The 27,168-nt window shown below is 40.2% G+C and overlaps 1 protein-coding gene across 4 annotated transcripts in view; it reads right to left on the bottom strand.

The window, feature by feature from the left end:
* The window catches only part of WDR7 (WD repeat domain 7), a 340,638-nt gene extending 314,908 nt beyond the window's left edge, over positions 1–25,730 (bottom strand). For 2 of the 4 annotated variants that reach the window (XM_034773717.1, XM_034773719.1), the window contains exons 1-3: positions 21,438–21,516; positions 2,884–3,055; positions 823–929 (exon numbers count right to left, since the gene is read on the bottom strand). In XM_034773717.1, the coding sequence (XP_034629608.1) occupies positions 823–929; positions 2,884–3,055; positions 21,438–21,439 (281 nt within the window). In that variant the 5' untranslated portion in view covers positions 21,440–21,516. Of the gene's footprint in view, positions 1–822; positions 930–2,883; positions 3,056–21,437; positions 21,517–25,552 lie in introns of those variants that run through there. The other 2 variants (XM_034773718.1, XM_034773720.1) reach the window with 2 other exon arrangements.
* Between the last annotated feature and the right edge of the window lie 1,438 nt (positions 25,731–27,168).

Genomic DNA, 27,168 nt, shown 5'->3' with positions numbered 1-27,168 from the left:
AGGAGTAAAAACACATGCCTGCTCATTGTTCTAATTTAAAACTAACTCTCTCTCAGAAGCAATGGGCATTTGGTTGTTAAATGAGAACTAAGATTGAGTCCACCTACATAGGCAGCTGTTTCCTCTTCATCACAATGTGGGTATCTGGATTTGCCACAATTTCAAGACAATCTGGTTTTGGCCAACAGAAATCCTGCATGGATAGCTAATCTGATTTGCAGATGCAAACTACAACAGCATAATGAGGCGTTATTCAAATTGTTCAGCTAGTAAAAACCACTCTTTTTGAGGAGAATTAAAAAAAAAAAGACTTAAAATTTAAGACATCTTTACTATAAAAACGCCAGTGTAAATTAAGTAAGCTTTACTGGCTATATTATCTGCTGTAAACCAATCTCTTTGTATAACAATGAGCTGTTCATGATGCAAAATCAGGGATTGGTTGTGAGAAAGAGAAAGAGGGGAGGGATGAAGGAGCAGTGTGAAAACAATCAGATGCTTTCTGGAACAGACATATTTACATCAAAGAATAAAAACTGCTTTCAGGACAATGATACGCACCTTAAATACAGAAAGATTAAATACAAGGTTTAGACTTACTTCTAGATCTAACGGCAATCAGGCTCTTAGGTTAGAAAAGTCCCATCACATAGACTATTTGGAAGTAGGATGTTTAAAGGACTAGATAAAAATACTTTAGGAAACATACACTGGAAAGGGGTACTCTATTGTGAGTGACCTGATCTCTCTCTCTTCCATCTCTAATTTCCTTTATTTTAAAACAACAAATCTACATATTACTTAATCTATAGAAAAACTCACCCACTTTCAGATGCACTCACTATATACTGTTTTTCACTGGAAGCAGAGGCTTTGGACAAACATGTAATTGAAGCTGTGTGACCAAACAGCAGCGCTCTGGGATTAATCTAGAATTACAGAAGTAAAGTATACAGTAAACTCACTGTACCTACTATTAGCAGAGCAGTTAAATCACATAACCAGAAAGACAAAAAAAGTTTGCCAGAGGTTTTTATCTATATAGATGCATTATTAGTGCAGCTGTGGTAATATAATATTTTAAAAGTATGAGTATTTTATGACAGGCTAGCTCTATGACAAGCTGGTCTGCTGTGCAAGAGAACCAACTGCCAACAGGTGCTGGAATGAAAGTATTTGAAAGACCCATAACTTTATTCAAGCTGGCTCTACCAAGGGTTTTTTAATTGGATGCTAAATTTGGATAAGTCATGCTGTATTGCTACAAAAATAATTAATTCATAGTTTTCATTAAGCCATGTCCTTCCCCAAAATAAAGGTTTTAAATTTAAAGTTTAAAATAAAACAAAAAATGATTCAAATTTATGAAAGATCATATCTACTTCATGTCCTATAGAAAGTATTTCCTCTGTTAAAAATATACACTCCCCCCAAAGATTTGTGGTTGTATTAAATACTTCCATGTTTTGCATGGGCATGGGTTCAAAAAACAAGTGTCTTTAACTGCTTGAGAACCGCAGTTATCCAATATAACGCCACTGCCTGATTTGTGTTACTGCTTTTATAAGAGGATTACTTTTTAACTGAGAACTACACGTCTACCTCGATATAACGCTGTCCTCGGGAGCCAAAAAAATCTTACCGGTTATAGGTGAAACCGCATTATATTGAACTTGCTTTGATCCACCGGGGTGAGCAGCCCCGCTCCCCCCGGAGCACTGCTTTACCGCATTATATCTGAATTCTTGTTATATCGGGTCATGTTATATCGAGGTAGCAGTGTATTTGTTTCCAACAAATTACTATAGGCCATAACAGCCCATTTGAGATGGGCACTTGCAGCTGAGAGTGTCAGCAGCTGAAACCTGTAAGTAAGCAGTCTCAATCTCAACTACTAATCCCCCTTCTGATCCTGTTTCTACAGAAATAAAGGTTAAAGAATACAGATGTGCTTTTTTAAAAGTTAGTATTTAAAAAACATTAAATGTAAATTTCCAAGATGTGATATCTGTTTTCATAAACCAATCAGCTGAAGCTGAAAGAAATGCAGCAGCTTTTGCAGCTTCTGGGTCAAGAAAGGTCAGACATGGGAAGGAAAATATTGGCTTTAAAAAATTAATTACCCTAGTCAACATTAGCTTCCACGGAACAAGGATTGGAAAGGCATGTGTGAGAACTCTCATTTCAGCTACTGGCTGTCAGCTGAGATGAGCAATTACTGGCTTCAAACCCCAACTAAAAAGTTTACCTACATTCGTCATTCATGTCTAATTGATCTGGCAGTTTGTCCCCCAAAACTAAAAGGCCCAGAAACAAGTGACACGAGATACCAATCTTCAGCTGGATTTATTGATTTTCCATGTTGCAATGATTTTTTTATTTGAAAAAAAAAAAAAAAAATCAAATCTCTTCTGTAAAAAAAAAAACAAAACATTAAGCCTATGAATAGGCACTAGGGTTTAGAGTTTTTGGCCAACAGAAATCCTGCATGGATAGCTAATCTGATTTGCAGATTCAAACTACAACTGCATAACTGAGGTGTTATTCAACTTGTTTACCCAGTACAAATACTCTTTTTGAGGAGAATTTAAAAAAAGACTTAACAGTTAAGTCGTCTTTACTATAAGAACTGCAGTGTATATTAAGTTAGCTGTACTGGCTAAATTATCTATTGTAGACCAAGCTCTTAACATAACACTGAGTTGTTCATGGTGCAAAATCAGGGATTAGTTGTGAGCAAGAGGGGAGGGATAAAGGAGCAGTGTGAAAACAATTGCATATTTTCTGGAACAGACGTAATTACACCAAAGAATAAAATACGCTTTCAGGACAATGATACGCACCTTTAAATACAGAAATATTAAATTCAAGATTTAGACTTACTTCTAGATTTAATGAAAGGTCCCAGAGAGATATCTGTCCATCATGACATCCTGTGACAATCATTGAAACATCATCCATTAACAGTATGGCTGATATGCAGTGTGTGGGAGCTTTGCGACCCCAAAGCACGATTGGTAGAACAAGGCTGTTTCCTGCCATTTTGCTTTCACTCCTGTAAATTTTATCAAGATCATTAATATCAGAGTTTCAGGACTTTTGTCATTTTTGCAGCCTTAAGGATTTAAAAACCCAAAACCAAAACTCTATAAACTGTGCAAAAAGATTACGGTGTTGGTCAGAGCTGATTCACTTACCACATCCTCATCCCCCGACAAACTTAACATCATCATCATCATCAATTATACCTACTGTAAAATACAAAATGTGCTCAAGATTTTTTTTCCTAGTCATTGAACATTTTAAAATGTGTCTTCAAATACTAACCAGGGACAGAATAATAGATACTTTAAGAAATCATCTGTAAAACTCAGTGGTTTGTGATATTATTAGAACCTCAAGATGCATGCAAGAGTTTGTATTATAATATATTGTTGCTTACACTTTTTTAAACAGGTGGCTTTTCAACACCGAACTCAGTCATTTTTCCCCCAAGCGTCATTCTTCTCTTACCCAAAGCGTTTAAGAAGTAAATGTCTGAAGTGGTGTATACACATATGTATTTGCTAGATGCCCAGTCAACAGAGACCTGACATGGTTTGTATTCCTCCCCATTCATCTGACATTTAAAAAATACTGACTTGAAAAATACCTTGATATTTTAAAAATCTCAACTGAAAGTAGACACTGTAATATTCTGTAGATTAACTGCATAAATCCCAAAAGTATTTTTATTTGAATTACTTAAATTGAATTATTCTGAGCTGATATTGTGGGAGTTTTTTTCCTAAATTACAATTATCATATTGAAATGCATAAAGTGTGCTGTATTAGCCAGTTACGATTCAGAGAATAGTCAAAGGTTATTACAATCTCCTCGTTCATATTCAGACTAGTCTACAGTATGTTACACTGAATCATTGTGACCCCCAGCAATTAAAAAAAGTCAGGCCCCAAAACATCATGAGATTCGCTAAAACAAAAGATGATGGCTACAACGACATCAGCAGATTTTTGAAAATAATATATTTTAGGTTCTTTTTATTGCCTGCTGCATTTTGAGCCTTTACGGTGCACTCATGGCACATTTTTAAGTTTGTCTCTGCAACCACGAGGACATCTTTTCCCCTAATGAAAGCCAGATTTTCATGTCAACAGAAGACTCCAAGAGCTGGCGCTTTAAGAAGAACACCAACTACTGAGAGGCTTTGATAAAAATTGCAAGAGTTGGCAACACTGACTTTTTCTGCTTCCTCCCTGTATTGCCAACTCCAACCATTCAAGAGACATGAGTCACATCCCAAAAAGCCATGAATTTCACTTAGAAATCATGAGATTTTAAAAACAGTTTTGTTTCTATTTGCTTTTTGAGCCTCTAGAATTCATGTTTTCAAGCTTTTCTCTGCAACTATGAGGGCTAGAAGGGTTTTTTTGGTCGGGGGAGGGCGCGCTAAATGGAAGCTAAGATTCTCAAATCAGTTAAGATCTGAGACCTTCCCCCTACCCCCAACACCAAATATCTCAAGATTCACAATTAAAAACAAAACAAAACAAAAAAACCCTCCACAAAGTTGGCAACATGGCTGCCTTGCAGCAACTGGGACAATGGTGCTAAGTGAAAGGCAGGTGACAGAGATTAAAAAAAAAAAAAAAAATTATCAGACAACCAGAAAGCCAGATTCAACAGGGTCTGGAAAGCAGAGGGGGAAAAGAGAGCCTCCAGCCAAAACTCAGATGTTTGAATAGGTCTAAAAGTAGCTATTTCACTTGAACCAATGGGTGTATTATCCAGTTTGGAAGGGGTGGAGTGGGGAGAGTCAGCAGACTGCAAAAACAAGATTAATAGTCTTTATCTACTGTTTTTTACCAGTTCTTGTATTTAAACTTGGAATAGAATGGGATTTAACATTAAGAGAAGTTCATTTCGGGTTTGAACACAAAGCCTACGGAGGTTTCCGTCCTTCTAGCACATGCCAGATGGCTCCTTCTACCACACAGCTAACCTTTTAAGCGCTTTAAAGTTTCTTTTCAAAGCCAAAATACTGTTTCGAATTTAGCCCCAAACATATTAGGTATATTTTGTAACTGGTTAGCCACACACTCAAAGGTGGCCTAGCAGACTGAAACTGCAGAAGAGCCTGATTCCTCAGCTCTGTTGGCAGCTCCCTGCCAGGAGCCCGGCTGTGCCCTGGGCTCCTCGCAGTCTGCACCCCACTCTCCACCAAGAGCCAGGCAGCCTTGTCAATTTTGCGGCTGAGAGCCATGAAATTGACCAGATAGCCTGGCTCCCGGTGGGGAGCGGGAAAGCCATTGGGGGCTTCTCACCTCTCCCTTCCCCATCAGTAGCAGGGGAGGGGTGAGCCTCCTCGCCTCTCACCTCAACTTCCAGCTGGGAGTGGGGTCCAGCTATCCAGGTTTCTTGCCCCAGATCCCAGCCAGGAGCAGGGTTCATTCTCCCCTGCACCTCCCAGCCGGGAGCAGGTCCAGCCACCCAGCTCTCCAGAGGGCAGTGGTGCTCTAGCTGTCCAGCTTTCTTGCCAATTTCACTGCTTCTGCCATGAAATTGACAAGACAGCCAATAGGGGACCTAAGTAAGGCAGTGTCTACACCAGGGGTCGGCAATCTTTCAGAAGTGGTGTGCCGACTCTTCATTTATTCACTCTAATTTAAGGATTCATGTGCCAGTAATACATTTTAACGTTTTTAGAAGGTCTCTTTCTATAAATCTATAATATATAACTAAACTATTGTTGTATGTAAAGTAAATAAGGTTTTTAAAATGTTTAAGAAGCTTAATTTAAAATTAAATTAAAATGTACAGCCCCCTGGACCAGTGGCCAGGACCTGGGCAGTGCGAGTGCCACTGAAAATCAGCTCGTGTGCCGCCTTTGGCATGCGTGCCATAGGTTGCCTACCCCTGGTCTACACAGACACTGCGTCACCCCACCTACACCATCATAAGCCATGTAGGGTGACCAGACAGCAAATATGAAAAATCAGGACGGGGCTGGCAGGTAATAGGAGCCTATATAAGAAAAAGACCCAAAAATCGGGACTGTCCCTACAAAATCAGGACATCTGGTCACCCTAGCCCTATGCCTCTCGTGGAGGTGGAGTTATTATGTCAGTATAGTAGGGCAGTTACGTCAGTGGGATAAGGCTGTAGTGTAGACACTGTCATAATTAGGTCAATGTAAGCTGCCTTACGTCGACCTAACTGTGTAGTGTAGACCAGCCCTGGGTTATCTCACCCAAAAGACTTGTGCCTGTCTACACTATAACTTCCACCATTTCTGGAGAATTTTGATAACATAAATGCAACCTGGGTCTCAGAACCACCAACAGCAGCACATGATGAGTTTGTGCTTGGATGGGCAGCAAGTTGACAGTTAACAGCTAACTTATTATGTAATCAGTGCCTTTCTAAATTTTCTACCCATGTTGCCATAACACATACTGTATAGCTAAGTGACCTCTCCTCTAAGAGGATGGCATTTTCAAAGGAAACAAAGCAATTTTTAATTCTAGCTTAGAACACTGTTACAGAAAAATGTTCTTATAAAAAGGTAGCAAATATGTAGCAGCTTTTACAAAATGTGGCTCAATTCTGAAAAACAGTTAAGTAAAAACCCAGTACTTTCTTACTCAACAGAATTGCTGAACTGTGTGTATTCAGAGCCAGAATTGTAGACCTTTTTTTCCATAAAATTTTTTTACCGCTTTTTATTCCAGTAATCCATGCAGATACAACAATACTATTGGAGATTAAGGTGAATTCTGGCTAGCACATTTTTAACATAATTGCTAACCAAGTTATAATTCCGGGCCCAAATTCTGCTCCCAGTGAAGAGAGACATGTTGCACAGATGCAACTGAGAGCAGAATTTTATCAACAGAATCTTTATTAATGGTACTGAAGCATAAGCCAGAAAGAAAAAAGCATGACAATTATTTATTAGCAGTATTACAAGAGGGTCTAGACTAAGATCTCTGATTTAATTTGCAAAGTTGGCAGTTTAAAAAAAAAACTCTTTTTTTTTTTTTTTAAACTTTGTAACCAAATAAATGTTATATGTAAAACTGCATTATGGGTTTCCAAAGTCATTTTTCAGAGAAGTACTGCACTTTATGAAAACTATCATTTGAGGTACGCTGGTACTATTTGTGACATAGTTCAGTAAATTAGAGTAGTTCTGGTCCATGGTGATTTCCAGTGATAGCCTCATGGCTGCTGACCAATTGGAATTATTACCTAATGCCAATTTATTATAGTGTGTCCAAAGTTTAATATCTTATTAATGTGCTGAATACAGGCTGACACACCTCATCTGGACAAAAATATTGATTTCCTGATACTGGAAATCAGATTTTTTGTCGTTGTTGCTGCTGCCCCTTCACATCTCCCCATCCCCCTCGCCCCATAGTTTTAGAGGGTAGAAAATGCTCTGATATTCGAATTCTAACCATTAAAAACATAACTAGAATGAATGACAGAAGATTACCTTTGTGCTTACAAATATATTTTTTCCTTAGCACTCTAAAAAGTTTATCCATCATTTATGTGATGTTTTTATATCTACTTTGACTGTGTTTATAATATAGGAATCAGACATAGTGAAAGTCTGCTTATGCAGAGCTTGTCAATTTGATTCCAATAACTTCTGTTTACATCAATCCTCTGCTATCTAAACTACATATCTCCCCTTTGGCATGGAACATGTTTACGCCAATCAAGCATGAGGAAATCTGTACAGAGTAAAAGTAAACTATATACACAAGCTTTTCCATCACTTTCCAACTAACTTGCTTAGCTTAAATTACCTTAGTAATGACTTTTATGATGTATTTTGCATTTAATAAATAAAAATGTTGAAATTTAAATTACACCTGCATCATTTTATAAGGTGCCAGTCCAGTTTATAAAAGCATCCACAGAAAGATCCATTTCATCTCCTTTTATTTACTAACAATTCATAAAAGTGTAACAAACAGGGCACAGTCTCGCATATCTCTCTCATTTTGGAATCAAATGTACTTGTGTGGGGGCTTGGCTACACTTGCGAGTTAGAGAGCATTAAAGCAGCCCCACGCGCCCTAACTCACTACCCGTCCACAAGGCACTGACTCCGTGGCTAGAGTGCTCCTGGTAATCCACCTTGGCGAGAAGCATAACGCTTGGTGCACCTTAGGTGAAACGCCCGGGCGTCGGTGTGAATGAAGTGTTGCATTACTGCGCTCTGATCGGCCTCCAGAAACGTCCCGTAATCCCCTTAAGTAAAGTGGTCACTCTTGTCATTTTTTTGGAATCGCTGCAGGAATGCAGTGAGAGAGGGGGGGGGGCGCGCAGGGGAAGGGAGGGGAATCTGCTGCTGTCTGAACTTACAAGACAGTATGCTGACATGCTCTCAGCCCCCCAAAAACCCACTCTCTCTCCCCGCACATACACACAACACACTCCCTGTCACACTCCATCCCGCCCCCATTTGAAAAGCACGTTGCAGCCACTTGCATGCTGGGATAGCTACCACAATGCACTGTTCTCTGTGGCCACTGCAAGTGCCGCAAATGTGGCCACACCAGTGCGCTTGCAGCTGTCAGTATGGACAGACTGCAGCGCTTTCTCTACTGTGCTCGACGAAGGCTCGTTTAACTCAAAGCGCTCTACATTTGCAAGTGTAGCCATGTCCTAAATTGCAACACTATGTCACAATTCAACACTGAAACGGCTAAATATCTGAGTATTGAGTGGAGAAAAGGGGTGGAGAAAAGGGCTGTGCTAAAAGGTGGAAATGCCATTCCTCCTGCATACTGTTCTGTAGATGTGCATGACACTTTATGGATAATTAAAAACACCGTATCTCCTAGGACCTTAAAAATTAGTTATATACATATTTATATATATCTCTATATATCTATAGAGATATATATAAATAGATATATGCATACACACAGCAAGGGATGATAACCAACCATGGTGATATGAAAGGAAAAGGTGAAAGATCTGTGTCTTGAGTTCCTTGTTAAAAACAAAAATACATTTAACGTTAAAATTTTGAATCAGTGGCCAGAGTTGAGACCAGCACAGAAGCAAGCGATAGAAGACATGCGGTACTTTTTTACAGCAATCAACTGCCCTTAAACCTGATGCTCTCTAGCTCCATATCTGTAGTAAGCAGTAAATTAGTGACTGACACAGGCTTGGTATTTTATCCTGTGCAACATTTGTTTGGAGGTTCAAGTCAGATCTTACCTTCCCGAATTTCTCGCTCATATAAGATAAGTAACTTCAAACTGCTAGAAAGGAAACCTGCTAAATGCAACAAATAACCCCCTAAAACAGAAATATTTAAAAACTAAATTATCTACTGCAGGGGTTGGGATGAGATAGACTGCTACATCTGCATCCCCTGGAAGACACTACACTGGATATGTTTAAGAGAGATCCAAGCTATACCAGGAATTAAAATATTTTTGAAATCCAAAGTATCCCCATGGCCAGTTCTAAAGAAGCTGGGACACTTACAGTAGTAACTGTATTGACAACCATCTGTATCATCAACAATTTTTATTGAAGTAGCATCTAAGAACCACATACAGGCTGGTCCACACTAACCCCCCACTTCGAACTAAGAAATGTAGCTGAAGTCAAAGTATCTTAGTTCGAACTTACCGCAGGTCCACACGTGGCAGGCAGGCTCCCCCGTCAACTCCGCGTACTCCTCTCGCGGAGCAGGAGTACCAGCGTTGATGGCGAACACTTCCGGGATCGATCCCAGAAGATCGATTGCTTACCGCCAGACCCGGAGATAAGTATAGACGTACCCACAGTGATCAAGGTTCCATGGTACTGGGCACTGTACAAATACAGTCCCAGTCCACAGTCCCAGCCACAAAGAGCTCACTAGCTAATGACTTAATTCTAAGGCTGTGTCTACACTACCACTTTCAGCGCTAAAACTTTAGTCGTTCAGGGGTGTGAAAAAAAGTTTTAGCACTGAAAAGCGCCAGTACAGACAGTGCTTTATCGTCCCTCATTCGGGGTGGTTATTTTTTAATCATCGGGAGAGCTCTCCCCTGGCGATAAAGCGTGACTCCACTGCCCATGTCACAGTGCTGCCGTGGCCACGGTGTAACTTGCGCAGTGTAGACGTACCCTAACTATTCCTTCAGCTTCGTCCACCACAAGTATCTTTTAGCATGTTACCAGAGCTCAGACTCCAACTAAACTACAAAGTAACTGACTTAGGTCTTGTCTACGCTTAAAATGCTGAAGCTGCGCCACTGTAGTAGTTCACGGAATACACTACCTACACCTATAAGAGAGATTCTCCCATCAGCGTCTATAATCCCCAATAGGCAGTAGCTATATTGACAGGAGAAGCCCTCCCATCTACACAGTGCTGTATACACCGGGAATTAAGATGATATTACTGAGTCACTCAAGGGTGTGGATCTTCCAAAACCCCGAGCAATGTAATTATATCATCATAAATTGCTAGTGTAGACCAAGCCAGAAAAGCAGTCGGAGTAAAGCTGATGCATAGTCAAATTCAGACAGAACCTAAGTAAGGAAATCTTGCACTATTTCTACTTGTGCACTACAGAAAAGAGCTTTGTGAACACACGTGATAAAGTCTGTTTGTTCCCAACTCCTCCAACACTAAGTACTGTAAAAGGAACTAAAAAGGCATTCTGCAAATTAAGGTGAAAAAACAAAAAACAAAACAAAAAAACACATACCTCCCACTTTGCTTCTAAAATGACAAAATTAAAAAAAAAATTGCTCAAATAGAGAAGTTAGCCCAAAGAGAATTTTATCCTCAATCCCATCTGCAAACATATTACTTGAGGTTTATTGTCTTTCTCCTCTTAATTATTCCCATTGAACCAAATTCAGAACTGGCGTATGCAAATACAACTTCATACATCTTGCTTACACAAGCTGGGCACTGTGGCTTGTGTCTGTAATCCCAGTTACTTGGGAAGGTAACCTAAGGAGGTGTGGACCCACCCAGGTCAGAAACAGAGCAAGTCAAAACTCCTGTGACAATCTTATGAGGGGAGATTAATAGGTATGAGGAAAGATTAATAAGACTGGGACTTTTCAGCTTGGAAAAGAGATGACTAAGGGGGGACATGATGGTGGTCTATAAAATCATGACTAGTGTGGCCAAAGTAAATAAGGAAGTGTTATTTACTCCTTCTCAGAACACAAGAACTAGGGACCACCATATGAAATTAATAGACAGCAGTTTTAAAACAAACAAGAGGAAGTATTTTTTCACACAATGGACAGTCAACCTGTGGAACTCCTTGCCAGAGGATGATGTGAAGGCCACGACTATAACAGAGTTCAAAAAAGAACTAGATAAATTCATGGAGGATAGATCCATCAATGGCTATTAGCCAGGATGGACAGGGATGGTGTCCCTAGCTTCTGTTTGCCAGAAGCCGGGAATGGGCGGCAGGTGATGGATCACTTGATGATTACCTGTTCTGTTCATTCCCTCTGAGGAACCTGGCATTGGACAGTGTCAGAAGACAGGATACTGGGCTAGAAGGACCTTTGGTCTGACCCAGTATGGCCGTTCTTATGTTCGAATTTGGCCTTTTGTCTCATCCCCCAAAATCCTGGCTTTTATACCATCCCTGTGTTTGGAATCACCTTTTGTATGCCACGAAACCTTCCCTCTTCAAAACATTTGTTTCCTTCAGCTTTCCTATATTACATTAAGCTCATCTTGGCCTTCAACATCTCTTGGCTTAACAGTGCTATCCCACATAAACTGAAGTTACCATGCAAATGCTTCAGGGTGTGTGTTTTGTGAAGTGTTGTCTACTGTTATTTAATACCATAAATAACAACACATGCAGCCAGCGAGGCCCAACACTATAATGTAGCATATTTTTAATGGATAATGTGCTATGGGTAGAATTTTGAATATACAGAAACACAGAAAACAATGAGAATAGCATGGCTCTGGAAAATTACTGAAGAATACATCATAGCTACCAAGTGGCAAACGTCCGTAAAGCAGCAGAGATACAAATTTTTTTCACAAAGCCCAAGCCAAGTGAGTAACATGAGCTGTCACTTCAAGATGCAAGATCAATTTGTGGTGGGCTGTGTCTTCTGTTTGATTAGACTACATTTATAAAGAACTATGATTTAACAAACAAGAATAGTGCAGAACCAAGATAGATAGTGGTAACTACAATACTGGTCAAATTACATCAGAATGAGTTTCTGTAACAACATGCCAGAAAATTTATTGTTGATTGTTATGCAATGCCAAATCAATTGTTCCCTTCCTGACTGCTCCCAATAACTGAATTGTAACAGAGGCAAGAAAAAATAATTTAAAAACCCATCTACGGTTACCTTCTAATCAGAGCAGTACATTGTTAAAAAGAGTTGTGATATTTCATAAGTAGTTTAGCAAAACATATTAGCAAAACTTTTTTGTTAATAATGTAGATTTTCAAAGCAACATACAAAAAAAATTTCAACCATAACTGTACCTAAACTAAAGCAAAAGTGGTGCATTTGTGCACCTATGCCAAGGTAATAAAAATAGCATATCGTAGTCCAATAAAAGATATTACCTCACCCACCCTGTCTCGCTGATATCCTGGGACCAACATGGCTACAATACTCAATAAATCATAATCCTGACCATACAAGAACGCTTTGTAAATTAGTGGAATGGCTTAAAAAAAATTGCAGACAGCAAGGTCTTTTCAAGCCTTAGTGTTTATAAGAAGAAAAAGTAAAGAGTTTATCAGCAACAGAAGAGAAAAAGTTAGCGTGGGACTTACTCCAGTCCTACAAAATCTAGACTAGAGCCTCAATTTCCCGAAGCGCTCTTCCTTATCTGCCTCCCAAAAATTCAGTCCTCCAGCCATAGCACTTGTATAAAGGGTCTGGGAAGATGAGCTAGAGTTAATCCTGAAAGCAAGGTATTACCCTTGCACTCTCATATATACACAAACATATGTGCCATTCCTTTCACCTCTATGATTAGGAAAAATATGGTCTCAATAACAAATACTAAAACTATTTATTTCACTACAATAACCCAGCATCCGTATTTGTTAATGACAATAAGTGATGCCTCACTGGGAATGTAATCTAACAGTTCATAGTTTTGAAGAAAAAGAACAAAATGGCAATCCATCACTAAATACATAGAATAGTGACAATCTAAGAAACTAGTACAAATCTTAATAAGCACTATGGAAAATACTTTGTACACATGCCTTTTTATTTCCTACTGCTTATATTCCAGGAAACTAACAGTAGCTAACTGTTCTATGAATGAAACTAACATTCTTAATTTGTAATAACTCAATTTTACATCACCTTCCAGATGCAAATGCCAATATTTTCAAAGTTAATGCAGATGTTTCTCTATTAAAACACAAGCTTCATTTCTTCTCCTTTGACTTATGTGGAAAAATTGCAGAGTTAAGTGTTTTAATCAACTAATTTATAAAACTTAACTGACCTACATTACATATTAACTACGATTTTCACAAGTCTCAAGGTTTCAGAAAAATATTTACAAACACATACAAAAGTCTTAGAACATTTTCACATCCAAACTCCCCAACTAGTCAAAAACAAACAAAGGAAATATCCTGCAAAATGTAGGAAATTTCTTGAAAAATATAGGCAGCAAAATAAAATTTGTCTATTTTTATACTTTTACTGGAAAAGGTATTTAAATTTCAGAACTTTGTACCTAAACACAACACTGCAAACCCTAAGACTGTTTAAGATGAAGTCCTTAAAAAAAAAAAAGAAACAGATTAATCTCCATAACTACCTGTTTTCTTCTAGTTTTTTATTATGGTTTCTCAATGCCTTCATTAAAAACTTCATTTTCAGGAAATACCACCTGCTCATGTTAACAGATGAACAAGTTGGGCTACAATGGATACAGCTTCTCTATCATTACTGAATACCAAATACATCTCTTGTTTTAAAAAAAAAAAAAAAAAAAAAACATTTAATGTTAGTAAGCAATCAATATTTTTACATCAATGAACAGCAAGCTACAGTAGCAGACAAACGTATCTACTAACAAATGATCAAAAGCAGAAGGGAATGAATAATTACATAATGCAATATCACATGTTAGTTGTCAGTACAGTACTTCTTCTCTGGAGGACTCTGGCAATTTTGTGGAGGACCTGCAATGTGGCATTAAAGTTGGATGCCTAAAAGTGAGCTGTATCTCTTCCAGGCTAAAGGTTTTCTTGCATAACATTCAGGAAAATTAATCCAAATTAACTATAGGTGTGAATTAAAGGTAGATTAGTTGAACTGAATTAAACCCCTGAGTGGACACACTCATTCAGAATTAAAGTAGCCTAAATTCAATTTACCTTATTCACTGAATTTTTGGTTTAGCTTACTTCAGAATTAAAGTGGCATTAATTTGATTTAGTTTAATTCACTGAATTAAGATAGGATGAATTATAGTCCAGGAACTTTAAAATTGCCAAAGACCTATTTTACTACTGGAAAAAATAAACAGAAAAAGCTGATATATTTAACCTACTTTGCAGTTCACCTTCAAATCACCACTCTCAAGTGTAAGAGAGAGAGAGAGAGGACTTGTCTATACTTACGCCCTGGTTCGGCGGCAGGCAATCGAACGTCTGGGTTCGATTTATCGCGTCCAGACAAGACGCGATAAATCGAACCCAGAAGTGCTCGCCGTCAACTTTGGTAATCCTGCTCGGCGCGAGGAGTACACGGGGTCGACGGGGGAGCCTGCCTGCCACGTCTGGACCGCGGTAAGTTCGAACTAAGGTACGTCGACTTCAGCTACGTTATTCACATAGCTGAAGTTGCGTACCTTAGTTTGAATTGGGGGGGTTAGTGTAGACCAGGCCAGAGAGAGAGAGAGAGAGAGAGATAGAAACAGAATTATGTGGAGTGCAGTATGAAGGAAGAATTGGTGTTTGAGTTGGGAAAGGCTTATGTAATGGAGAAGCAAAGGAAGAGGATCTTTACTCTGATGAATCATAAGAAACTTGTCAAGTGTGGAGTACCACACCCCTTCCTTCTGCCCCCACCTTTCCCATCCCCAACCCTTTTTCCTCTTCATACTTCCCTTTGCTTCCCCCCACCAATGTCTCCAGGCACTCCTCTCCTCCTGGCCCTCTGTACAATCCTGCTACCTGCCACACATCTCCCTAAAACCCACTCAGCCCATCGTTCCCCTTTGAGACTGGGTCTATCAGCCTTCTGTTCCCCATCCTACACAAACCTTCCCTTTCTCCTTTATGCTCCATCTCTTCCTGACGGTTCACCCCATATGACCTGCTGCCTGCCTACCTCACCGGGGTGAATGCAGAATACAGCTATCTAGAAAAAACATCAAGAGAAAGTGATTTAAAAAAAAATAAATTGTGTTTATCCATAACTCAAGTATCTGATGGATCTGCACATTTCCACTAGCTAATCTTTGCTTAGCTCAAATATTAATCCTGAATAAGAGAAATAACTGTGTATGTTTAATTAAGTAACTATGTTCAAAATATTATGAGAAGTGTGTGTAAGGGTATGTCTACATTGCAATTAAAAACCCAGGCTCAGGCTAACCGCAGTGTAGATGCTGGAGCTGGAGCTGGGAAAATCCTAGAACTCGAGCTGCAGACCAACCCCGAATGTCTACACTGCAATTAAACAGCCCTTTAGCCTGAGCCCTGTGAGCGCAAGTCAGCTGGCACAGGCCAGTTGGGGGGTTTTAATTGCTGTGTTGACATATCCTAAGTGGGTAAGTGAAGTTCGGAATTTATGGCAATTGTAGTTGCTATGTTCAAATTTAGTCAGTGAGAAAGCAATTCCTTAAATTATAAGTGTCCAAAATGTCAGATAATCATATTAAATATATCCAATGTTTTTAAAACATTTTTACTACCCATTCTGCAGTTGGAAAAATCACTACTAAGTAACAAATTTTAAACTTAAATGAGGGTCAAAATTTATGAGATCAAATGCATTTCAAATTACTTTCTGGTGCACAATTTATGACTGATAGTTGGAAAGAAAGCTAGGAATTTAACCCAGATCATATCTATTTGAGCATAGTTATTGTAATCCATGCATTTCCTAAACAAGGTGTGCTCCTTGAAATTTTGGATAAAAAAAAAAAAAAAAAAAAGCTTATATAAACCTCTTTTATTCAAGCCAGAGACCTCTCTAAACTAAATTACATTTTCATTCTTAAAAAGATAGATAAAGTGGATCAATTGAGTATAGAGGCCTCTCAACAGAAAGCCAAAGAACAAGGTTGAGTTTTAAAAAACTGGATATTTATGACTGAACTCAAGCGTGGGACACTTTAATTTACTATTTTACACATCAGGTGATATAAGTTACCACCAAACCAAGCAAGTTCATATACTACAGAATAACTGAGATCATCATCTGAGCAAGATGCTTCAGCATAGAAATCTAAGCTGAGTTAAAAGCCTATCCTTAATGAGTCCATCACTCTTCCCCATGTCTCAAGCATGTAAGCTATAGAACTTAATATGACACTAATGTGTCAGATATATTGCCTTTGCTGTTTAGATTTTCAAATTTTGCACATGCTTTTAAGTGCTTCAGTTGAAAAACAAACTAGGGAAGTGTGGTATAGATGAAATTACTAAAAAGTGGGTGCACAAGTGGTTGAAAAATGGTATTCAAAAAGTAGTTATCAATGGTTTGTCGTCAAATGGGGACAACGCACCTAGTAGGGTACCGCAGGATCGGTCCTAGATCTGATACTATTCAATATTTTCATTAAGGACTCAGATAATGGAATGGAGAGCATGCTTACAAAATCTGTGGATGGGATCAAGCTGAGAGGGACTGTAAACACTTTGGAGGACAGGACCAGAATTCAAAATCACCTTGATAAATTTGAGCATTGGTCTGAAATCAACAAATAAAGATAAACATAAAGAACTACACTTACAAGGAAAAATCAAATGCACAAATACAAAATGGGAAAGAACTGACTGTACAGTAGTACCACAGAAAAGGATCTGGGGGTTATAGTGGATCACAAATTGAACATGAGCCAACAATGTGATGCAGTCATGAAAAAGGCTAATACACTCCAGAGAGAGTATTAACAGAAGTATTATAGGTAAGACATAGGAGATAATTATCCTGCTTTATTCAGCAAAGGCAAGGCTTCAGCTGGAGTAGTATGACCAGTTTTGGGCACTATATTTTAGGAAATATGTGGTTGAATTGGGGAGAGTTCAGAGGAGGTCAACAAAAATGATAACCTCTGAGGAAAGGTTAAAAAACTGGACATGTATAGTCTTAAGAAAAGAAGACTGAAGAGGGACCTAATAGCAGTCTTCAAATGTATTAAGGGCTGTACAAAAAGGACAATGATCAATTGGTCTCCAGGTTTGCTGAAGGTAGGACTGGGAAGAATTGGCTTAATCTACAGCAAGGGAGATTTTGGTTACATATGGGGAAAAAATTAAGTACAGGAATAGGTTGCCAATGGAGGTTGCGGAATCCCAATGATTGTCAAACCTGTTCTTAAAAATCTTCAAAACACCTGTCATGGATGGTATAGACTCTAGGCTTACCTGGTCCTGCTTCAGTGAAGGCGATGGACTAGATCACCTGCTAACATCCCTCCCAGCACTAAATTTCTATGATCCTATGATACAGCATTATCATGGCTTGAAAAATCCACTCACCAATTTGCCTGGGATGAGTGCTATCACCCTCTGTAGAATCTAAGTTAGCGTTTAAAATAAAATTAGTTCCTAATCCTTACTATTGTGAAGATAACTTTCTAAACATGAATCAAGCACAAACGGATATGATTCCTGCGTGTGCAAAAAGCTACTGGGCCTTTGCTACTACTCATGACTTCTCTAAGCTGCAGCAGAACTTTCAGTGTAGACAGTCTGTTCAGACACAACTTTGGTACTGGAGCTGCTCGCCATAAAAGAGAACCTAAAATGGATGCTGAGGAGGGGTACATTTCTGAGACATCAAACAGGAGTACACCCAAACAAAAATTAATCTATGATAGGAATCGCAGCAGCTAGATAGGAGGGGGTTTTCTCACCAGTGCATTGCCTCTGGACAGCGACACCCACCATCTTCGGTGCCAGTCATTAAATCTCCTTGCTAATCCTCTGCATATTTACTCCTGAGGGCATTCTGCGCAAAAAAATTAAAAATTCTACGCCAAAAAAATAAAATTCTGTGCACAATATTTTAAAATTCTGCAAATTTTATTTGTCAAATAAATGTGGAGGCTCCAGCATGGCACTGGGGAGCACAGGCCACTGGCTGCACAGAGGTGGGAGATCACTGTGCAGCTCCCCTGCCCACTGAGACATGGACTCAGTGGTGAGGCTGCACACAACCCTGACAGTACAAGGACCGGGCCTGCTCCAGAAACACCCAAGGGCCCTGGCCCTCCATGCCAGGTGCACCAGGTGTGGGAGGCAGACTCAGCAAGGCAGGATCCAAATGTGGAGGCGCTTAGTGTTGAGTGATCCAGGTGTGAGTTGAGAGAGTTCTGTGTGCGGGCAGTTCAGTGGAGAATCTGGGTGCAGAGGGGATGTGGATGCACAGGGGCTTGTTGGGGGGTTCTGGGTACAATGGTAATAGGACTCTGCAGGGGGATCCAGGTGAAGGTAGTTGGGGCTCAGCGGGGGGTCCAGATGCTGGGGGCAGTGGAGCTCAGTCAGAATCCAGGTACAACTGGTTGGGTCTTGGTGGGGTGGGGATCTGGGTGTGGGTGGCTCGTTGGGGTTCCGGGACTCATCAGGGGGGTTCTGAGTGCAGGGTTCTGAGGCTTGGCGGGAGGGTCTGGGTATTAGGGTCTGGATCCCTGTATAGGGATCCCTCTCCCCCGCAGCTGAGGAGCAATGGGTGGAGGAAGCGGGAGGAAGGAGGGGAGGAGTTTGCAGAGCTTCCTGCAGCCGGGGAGAAATCTGGAGGTGGATCTGACCCGGCCCCGGATGTCGTGCAGGGGAAGAGGAAGTCCTGTCCTTTCCGGCCCAGCCCAGACTAGCAGCCAAGCTAGGCGCAGGGTAGGAACCACCAGCCGGGGTCTTCCCCAATCCCACCTCCTACCCCACAGTGATTTACCTCTCTGCTGGCTGCCTGGGCACCTGAAACGTACTTCTGGGTAGGGTCACATGACCGCTCTTGTGGCTTCCCCGTCAGAAAGCCATTTTTCTTCGGGGAAGCAAAGACATCTGCGGAGGACATCAATAATGTGCATGCACAGTGGTGCAGAATTCCCACAGGAGTACATACCAGATGACTGGTAATATTTCCATTCCCTGGATGCAAGTAGGAAGAGGGATGTGTTTAAGATTGGACATCTAGATATGCATGTACATGTCTGTGACAAATTATGGGAAAGATGATTAGGATATGTTTAAAAAAAGTATTGTATTGCAAGAGATTTTAAAATTAAATAGAAAGTTTGTTGACAATGTTACAACTAAAAGTATGCATAATTTATTTATTTTACATTTCAGGGGGCCTAACTAGTTGTTTTGGGAGTGCTGAAGCACAGGAATCTTTCACTATCTTAGCAGGCTTAATCCATGAGTTAATTTTCAAAATAATAATTTGTCTTGGCTATGAACTCAACACCAACACACTAGGCTCAGTTCTTCTACAAAAAGGAAAATATTTTAAATTTATTCTACATGCTTATACTAAATAACAATTTCCATGCTGTCTTGTGCACAGTGTGCTCATACCTTCTAAAGTCTACATTACAGTAGAACTCACTGTAATCTGAAACATCACAAGATAGATCTGGTTAACCGAAAAGCAAAATGAAATACACTGAACCCCCCCAAATGTCAGTTTCCACGATTCGAAATGGGGCTATAATGATAATCTAACTTCATTGGAATGCTTTTTGGAAATCTGTTATAAAGCTTAATTAATATTTGTAAATGTCACTAAAATCCTTGTATTAAAGCTGCTGTGGAAGTAAAAAACATTAGTATTATTGTCTGAAAACCCAAAATTCAGTTCACAGATCAGTGCTGATGTCATGGGTGGTGGTCATCTCTGTATTTTTGTGATATCAAATCTAAAATAGGCATATTTGAATTCCACTGACAATGTAGAAAAAAAAAGTATAAGAGTTTTCTAAATAGAGAAGAATACAATTGGTAGAGGATGTAATGTTTTCTTCCTAGTCCTTCTGACTTATGTTGCACTAACACGCAGATTACACACATTTTAAAATACATACATTTACTTGACAATTGTAATGTGTTTCTTTTCGGAGCTGTTATGGTCTGAGACCATATTTGATTTACAAACACTTCAGTTCACAGATTGTTTGTGATAAATCATACTGGCATCAGCACTGACCCCAAGAACCATGCCAAAAGTGTATGCTTTTAAAAGCAAAAACAATAATTTGTCCAATGTCACACAGAAAGTCACACAGATGGCTTGACTCCCAAGGCTGTGTTTTCACCACTAGATGATGCCACCCACACATGCTGGTTGTTCAGTAAATACAGTCAGTACCAATCAATGTATTAGTTGTAACTCAAAAGTTTCTCAGTAGTTACAGAATACATTTGCATTCAGTCAATCCCAGCAACCACCTCCATCAGCACTATTTTGGTTTCAGAGGCTTTCTTGGTACAGACATTATTAGGGTGGAAGACCAACAAATTCCAAAACGTGTTTACTGAGGAATGTTGCTACATGGCCAGCAATCATGTGGTCACCAAAACCTTCCGTGGCACGATAAGATCGCCTGTGATGGACATAAGTTGAATATCCAGCCAGGTCACATTAAGGACCTAGGTGGCAATTGATCAGCAAGGAGGCAACATCCCTTTCGGATTTGCCATTATGATGATGATTTAAATTCAGCTTTTATCTAATTTAAATGCCGCTAGATGCTTTCCTTGCCTATTATTAAAATGAAAGGAAGAAAATTATATATTGTATACCTATCCAAATAAATAATTTTAAAAGTGTCAATGATGGAAATGCCTTTGAATCACCACAATAAATACAGTTTTAGAGTGCATATGTTGCATTATACTAAGTACAATAAAATGATTTTGAAGACAGGTCTTTCATTCTGACACGTATCACAGACTGTTACTATCATCTCGGTTGACAGGTGGCAAGTGTAGAACATTCTACCAGAATAGGGAATGACAATTATTCCCTTGTACTTTATCCACTCAATGTATTGAATTTAAAATAACAGCTACATGATTTCAATACTGTTTTAAGATGTACAGATTCACAGACAAAATACAAGCGAAGAAAGCACTGCAAGAATCCAAATTCTTTTTATTACATTTCAACTAAAAATCCATTTATTTACAACATTATAGCACAACCAAGAAGCGAATTTCTTGTTGTGCTGGCACAGCAGGATATTACTTACATGCAGGAAGTCACAAAAAGATATTCAGGTTGGCAAGTTTTAATGAAACTTCCCCCTCCTCCCCCACGCAGAGAGAAAGGAACTGAAGAGAAGAATTAACAGCTGGTGAGTTAAACTGTACATTTATTCATTTTACGATGCTCAATTCTGGACATCTGATGACAAAAAATTAAAGCAGCTGTCAAGAAGACTTGATGTATCTATGGACTAACAACAGGATACAAAGACTTTCACCTTCAAAACCCTAATCTTGCTAACTCGTGCAGATGTTTAACCATGAGTAGGCCAACTGAAGTCAATGGGACTGGTTGTGGTAGTAAGGTTAAGTACGTGCAGAAATGTTTGCAGGATCAGGTCCCACATCACTATTTTGAACTTGGCCCAAGTTGGTAGGCTGTGAAGGGGCTCACATAAACTGAGTAGATGGTTTCAATCCAGGTACTATGCATGGGTATCTATACAATGATTGCAACCTGGCTATCAGTCTCATCAGGCTGACCAAGCATTAAATTGGCCTGGAAAATTACCCTAAAGGTAAAAGGGTAATTAATCTTAGACTAGGCACTCAAATATACAGCAATGGGTACAGTATAAACTCTTAGTGTGGTATATCTTCATTAATTCTAACCATTTCAGAAAAGTCTGAAATATCTGTGGAACATTAATAAAATCATAGTCAGAAAAATGAAAATGAATTACCTCATACTGGGGAGGAAACTATTCTATTCTAGGTGTCATGAATTTAAAGCTGCCTCCATCACACTTGGATGCACTTAATTTTATGTGCGAGTAGTCCTGTTGAGTATACGCATTAAGTTTTTGCAGGATCCAGCCTCTTTTTTTGTTTTTAAGAAACTATACAGAATGCATGAAAGTTTAACTACCTTTATTCATTTAAATGATAAATTTCATCTTAACCTTGGAATTAAATTAATCTACAAGTACTTCATACCTAAAAAGGCCAACGTTTGAAGTTTTAGATAGATAGATCACTCATTTTGTCAATTCTCAAATGCCACCCTGGGTCATCTGTCTGTCTTAGCTACCTGTTGCATCTTATCATAAACATATGATGTGAGCTCTCTAGGGCAGGGACTGTCTTCTTGTTACTTGTTTCTATAGCCTTAATATAATGGGTCTTGATTGGGTCATATGTACTACCGTACTACAAATAAAGATATTAATTCGCTAAACACTATTGCCAAACAAATACCAAATCAATAATAAATAAGCAGACTTTCTAAAATTAGGACTTTATTGGCTTGCAAAATATTCATAAAATATTACCAGCCCAGACACAAGATATACACCTTAAACTTTAATCATGATAGCAATGATAATGAAAAAACTAAAGGTGGATATTTTACTCACCCCAGCTGAGTGAGTGAACAGAATTATTAAAGTCATACATCTGCAGACTATAATTTTTAACAATACAAATATGAGACTAAGGCTGAACATACCTTCTACAGTTGCTTATATGAGAAGATGAATTATTTCTAGTTTCTCATTTTATAAAATCATTTACATAGCATTAATTTTAGCCATTTTTTAAAAGCATCTCATTTCTGTAATGAAGGGTTTTTTCCTTAATGATGACTTTAAAAAAAATCTCACTTTCGTTTTTTCTCAAAAAACCTTCCTCATTCAAGCTGTCACATGAAGTACAAGTTACTCAAGGTAGTTATGAAACTAGATTTAAAACTCCTTGCTATTTCCTAAGATTATCTTGCCTTCTATTATGAAAGGAATTACATAAAACAATAGGGATCATGTTATGATGACTTTTCTTGTACAACTCATACAAGTTTCCCTAATCAGGAGCTCTTTTTAAAGCTACTAATTTCTTAGAGAACTTCCCAGAACACAGAAATCAAAAGGTGCTGTACCATATAAGTCACCCTATACTGTTATCTATAGAGTGTCTTAACGTACATGGGTGTATTACAAAAACATAAGATGACAATTATCAACATCTTTCTATCCTGAAACTTGTGGAAGGAGAAAGAAGCAGAGGTTCCCTCTATTCATGAGTGATATCTAAAGCTATCAGCAACATTCATTGACCAAAAAGTGCTACCATAACTCAGGTTTCAGAGTAACAGCCGTGTTAGTCTGTATCCGCAAAAAGAAGAACAGGAGTACTTGTGGCACCTTAGAGACTAACAAATTTATTAGAGCATAAGCATATGCATATGCATCCGAAGAAGTGGGCTGTAGTCCACGAAAGCTTATGCTCTAATAAATTTGTTAGTCTCTAAGGTGCCACAAGTACTCCTGTTCTTCTTTTTACCATAACTCAGTTTACTGAATTCATTTAATCTCTAACCTAGTCAGAGGCTGTGCTGCTGTAGCAAGATCTATACTCCAAGGTTCTGATCTTGCAAAGAGTTATACAAGTGCTTAACTTTATGAACTTCAGGAGTCCTGGTTACTTCAGTTGGGCTACTTACCTGCACAAGTTAAACATGTGCATAAATCTTCACAGGAATAGATGCTAAATCTGTAAATAAGTCATTTGCAGTCACCCTCACGTTCATGTTCCTGTCCTACCACACAGGGAAATTCCTCCCAGGAGAAAAAAATTCTAAAAGATACAACAGGCCTCAATCCTGCAATGAGCTCTGTGTTGGCTGACATCTGTGTACCTACATGAAGTGTCATGTAAATCCACCAAGTGCTATGTGGGTGCAAGCATCTGCTTTCACAACAATAGTAAATTGAGGAAAACAATGACTATGAAATCCTGAGCTCTGGATGGAGAGGAATGAGTTCCTGACTGGCATCAAGTCACTACCAAAGTTACTAATTCCTAAAGACTACCCTGTAACAGGGGATTTGCTTTAAATGAGCAATAGGTGCCATCATACACCTATTAACTGATTCTATAATTAGGGCCCTACCAAATTCATGGCAGTGAAAAACACATCACAGACCATGAAATCTGATCTCCCTTGTGAAATCTGGCACCTAGTCAGGGGCTCCTACACTACACAGGGGTCCAGCTAGGGATGGGGAGGGACAAGACTTCCTCTTCCCCTGAAGGGGCTACTCCTGGGATGGGTCAGACCCACCTCCAGGAAGCTCCGCAGTTTGAGCTGTCACCTCTACCCCCATGATGCAGGAGACTGCTGGGAAAACCTGACATATGGTAATCCAACCCTCCCATACCCTGCAATCCCCACTTTGGCACAGCTGGTGGTGGTGGTGCTGGCTTTAGAACTGCGCTCCCAGTCAGCAGCCTTTCTCTCTGGTTGCCCAGCTCTGAAGGCAGCACCCCTGCCAGTAGCGGGGCAGAAGTACAGGTGGCAATCCCATGACCCGTCTACAATAGCCTTGCAACCCCCACACTCTGCCTGCCTTTTGGGTTGGGACCCCCAGGGATACTAAATGGTGAAATTTAAACTGAAGACCTGAAATTGACAAATTTTAAAAACCTCTGGTCCTGAAACTGACCAAAATGGAATTTGGTAGGATGCCATCTATAATACTTGTGGTGATGGAGAGTGTCCACAACTCAACTAAAACCTAGTACCACTGTAACATCTGTTTCGCCTCCACAGGCATTATGTTCCAATATGCAAAAAGAATCCTTCCCCCCTCCCTCATATTGTAACCACATGTTGTGCCATGATACTCATGGAAACTCACCTCTTATTGAGCCCAATTTCTAAAAGAGTACTAATTCATAAAGACATATAACTGTTTGGAAAGTGAAAGCTGTAACACAATTAACTGAATTAATATGGTCTGGTGACAGCAATGGGTCTGCAACTCAGCCAGATCCTGAACCTCCTGATTGGGGTAATTCCAAGACAATGTTAGCAAGTGACTGCCACCCACGCAACCCCCCTGAAATGACCCAGTTGACACCCAGCTGAGCTGCAGTGCCAGGCAGCCCCCGTCCCCCACACCTAGCTGGGCTCACGCGGGGGGACAGGATTGCCAGGCTGAGCCCGGCCCCAAGGGGGCTCGCGCTGCAGAACCAAGCCCCACGCCCCCCCGGCGCGGGAGGTCGCACTCGGAGAAGGAGACAAAGCCTCCTCCCTAGAAGTGGGGGTGGGGGTCCCCCGTGGGACTAGGAAGTTACCCCTCCCCCGAAGCGAGGCACTAACCTGTACAGGCAAGACCCGATCTTGCCGCAGTCTGTGGTGCGTGGCCCGGCCCTGGCCCCTGCTCGCGGGGAAGGGGGTACCCAGGGCTCTCTGCCCCTGTGCCCCACTCTCCGGTGCAGTAAATCAGCTGACAAGCTCTAGCCAGCTGCCGTGACTCCTACAGCCAGTGTCGCAAAGCCTCACCGCAGTGACTGACGGCAGGCTGGGGAATGGGCGTAACTATGGAGACCACATCGGCGTGATCCCTCCCCCATTGGTGGACGGGACGGGACGGGAGCCGGGTGGGCGACGCGTCACGGCTGCAGTGCTGAGGGAGGGGGCGGTTGTTCGGCTTCCAGAGCGCCCTGCCTTGGGGAGGGGGAGAGGCCTGTGGGGCAGTAGGTTGTGGGGGGTGCCTTGGGCAGGAGACAATGACAGTGTCTGTGGAGAGCACAGGTCTCTTTGTTGCTTTTTATATTATTTAGTCATTGCAGTCTCACAGTGCCTAGCAGCCTAGTCATGGGCTATGCTAAATCAGGAAAAGCCCTCTGATTCTCAGAGTATCTCCACGGGGAGTTCCTCTGGACGGGGCGGCCCAGCACTCGGGGTTTGGGGGGGGTTTCGGCAGCCCGGCGCTGGGGGGGGGGGGGGGGTTACAGTGGCTTGTTGCTTTTTTTTTTTTTTTTTTTTTTTTTTTGCGTGGGGCTGCAAAAATGTTAGAGCCGGGCCTGCCTCTGGAATAACTAATAGCTCTCATAAATAAACAAGTACTTGATAATAGGCTCTTCAATCTAGCATAGGAAGGTATAATGCGCTCTGATGGCTGGAAATTGAAGCATGAAAGAAAACTGGTGGTTGTCACATTCCAAGCTGCAATCCACCTGCCCTGCATCTTTGGGTGCCTCACAATGCTTTGCTACTGTAATTCCCAACCTGGGCCACTCACAAACAGCATGCAGGTCATAACTTGGGTGTCTGTGTATAACTATGGCCTGCCAGCAACACTCTGGTTTCTACCAGCCTTGGTTACCACTTGCAGAGTGACCCCAACACACTCCCAGTCCTGAATTTTCCCCCAAAATATTTGTTCTGCATTGTTCGTCCCTCTCCCGGACAGTTCAATATTAGAGGTCCCCTTGTAAGGGATCAATATTCAACAGTTTGCTTTTAAGTGGAGATATTCATTTCAGTTTAAATACAACACTGGATTAGTTCTGATTACAAAGAGAGAGATTTTAAGTTAGTACAATTATAAGGTATTAAAGTCAAACGGTTACAAGAGGAATGAAGATAAAATGCTCTCTAGTAGCTAACACTTAACAAACAAGACTTGGTTCAAGATAAAATCCTTACCATATGTTCCTAATGACAGGGCTATCCAAAGTCCAAGGTGTGACACTGTTTGACCCCATATTCCTCATTTATATATCATTTATATTGCATATAAAGCAGGCTGCGTGAGGTATCGGGAAAGGTTATGATCTTCTGAAAGTCACTGTACTATCAAAATAGGTATATCATTAATGCATAAAGCTATGAGAATTGTGTTGTATGGTTGTCACTAAAATATGCTGTGGATTTGGGAAGCATCCACATACTAGCTCTCCAGAGACAATGCCAAGGAAAGTAACCAACAC

This window comes from Trachemys scripta, chromosome 6 (assembly GCF_013100865.1).
Source record: "Trachemys scripta elegans isolate TJP31775 chromosome 6, CAS_Tse_1.0, whole genome shotgun sequence".
NCBI classification, from domain to species: Eukaryota; Metazoa; Chordata; order Testudines; family Emydidae; genus Trachemys; species Trachemys scripta.
Note: the sequence above shows the minus strand (reverse complement) of the source record. Positions and strands in the feature narration are given on the sequence as shown.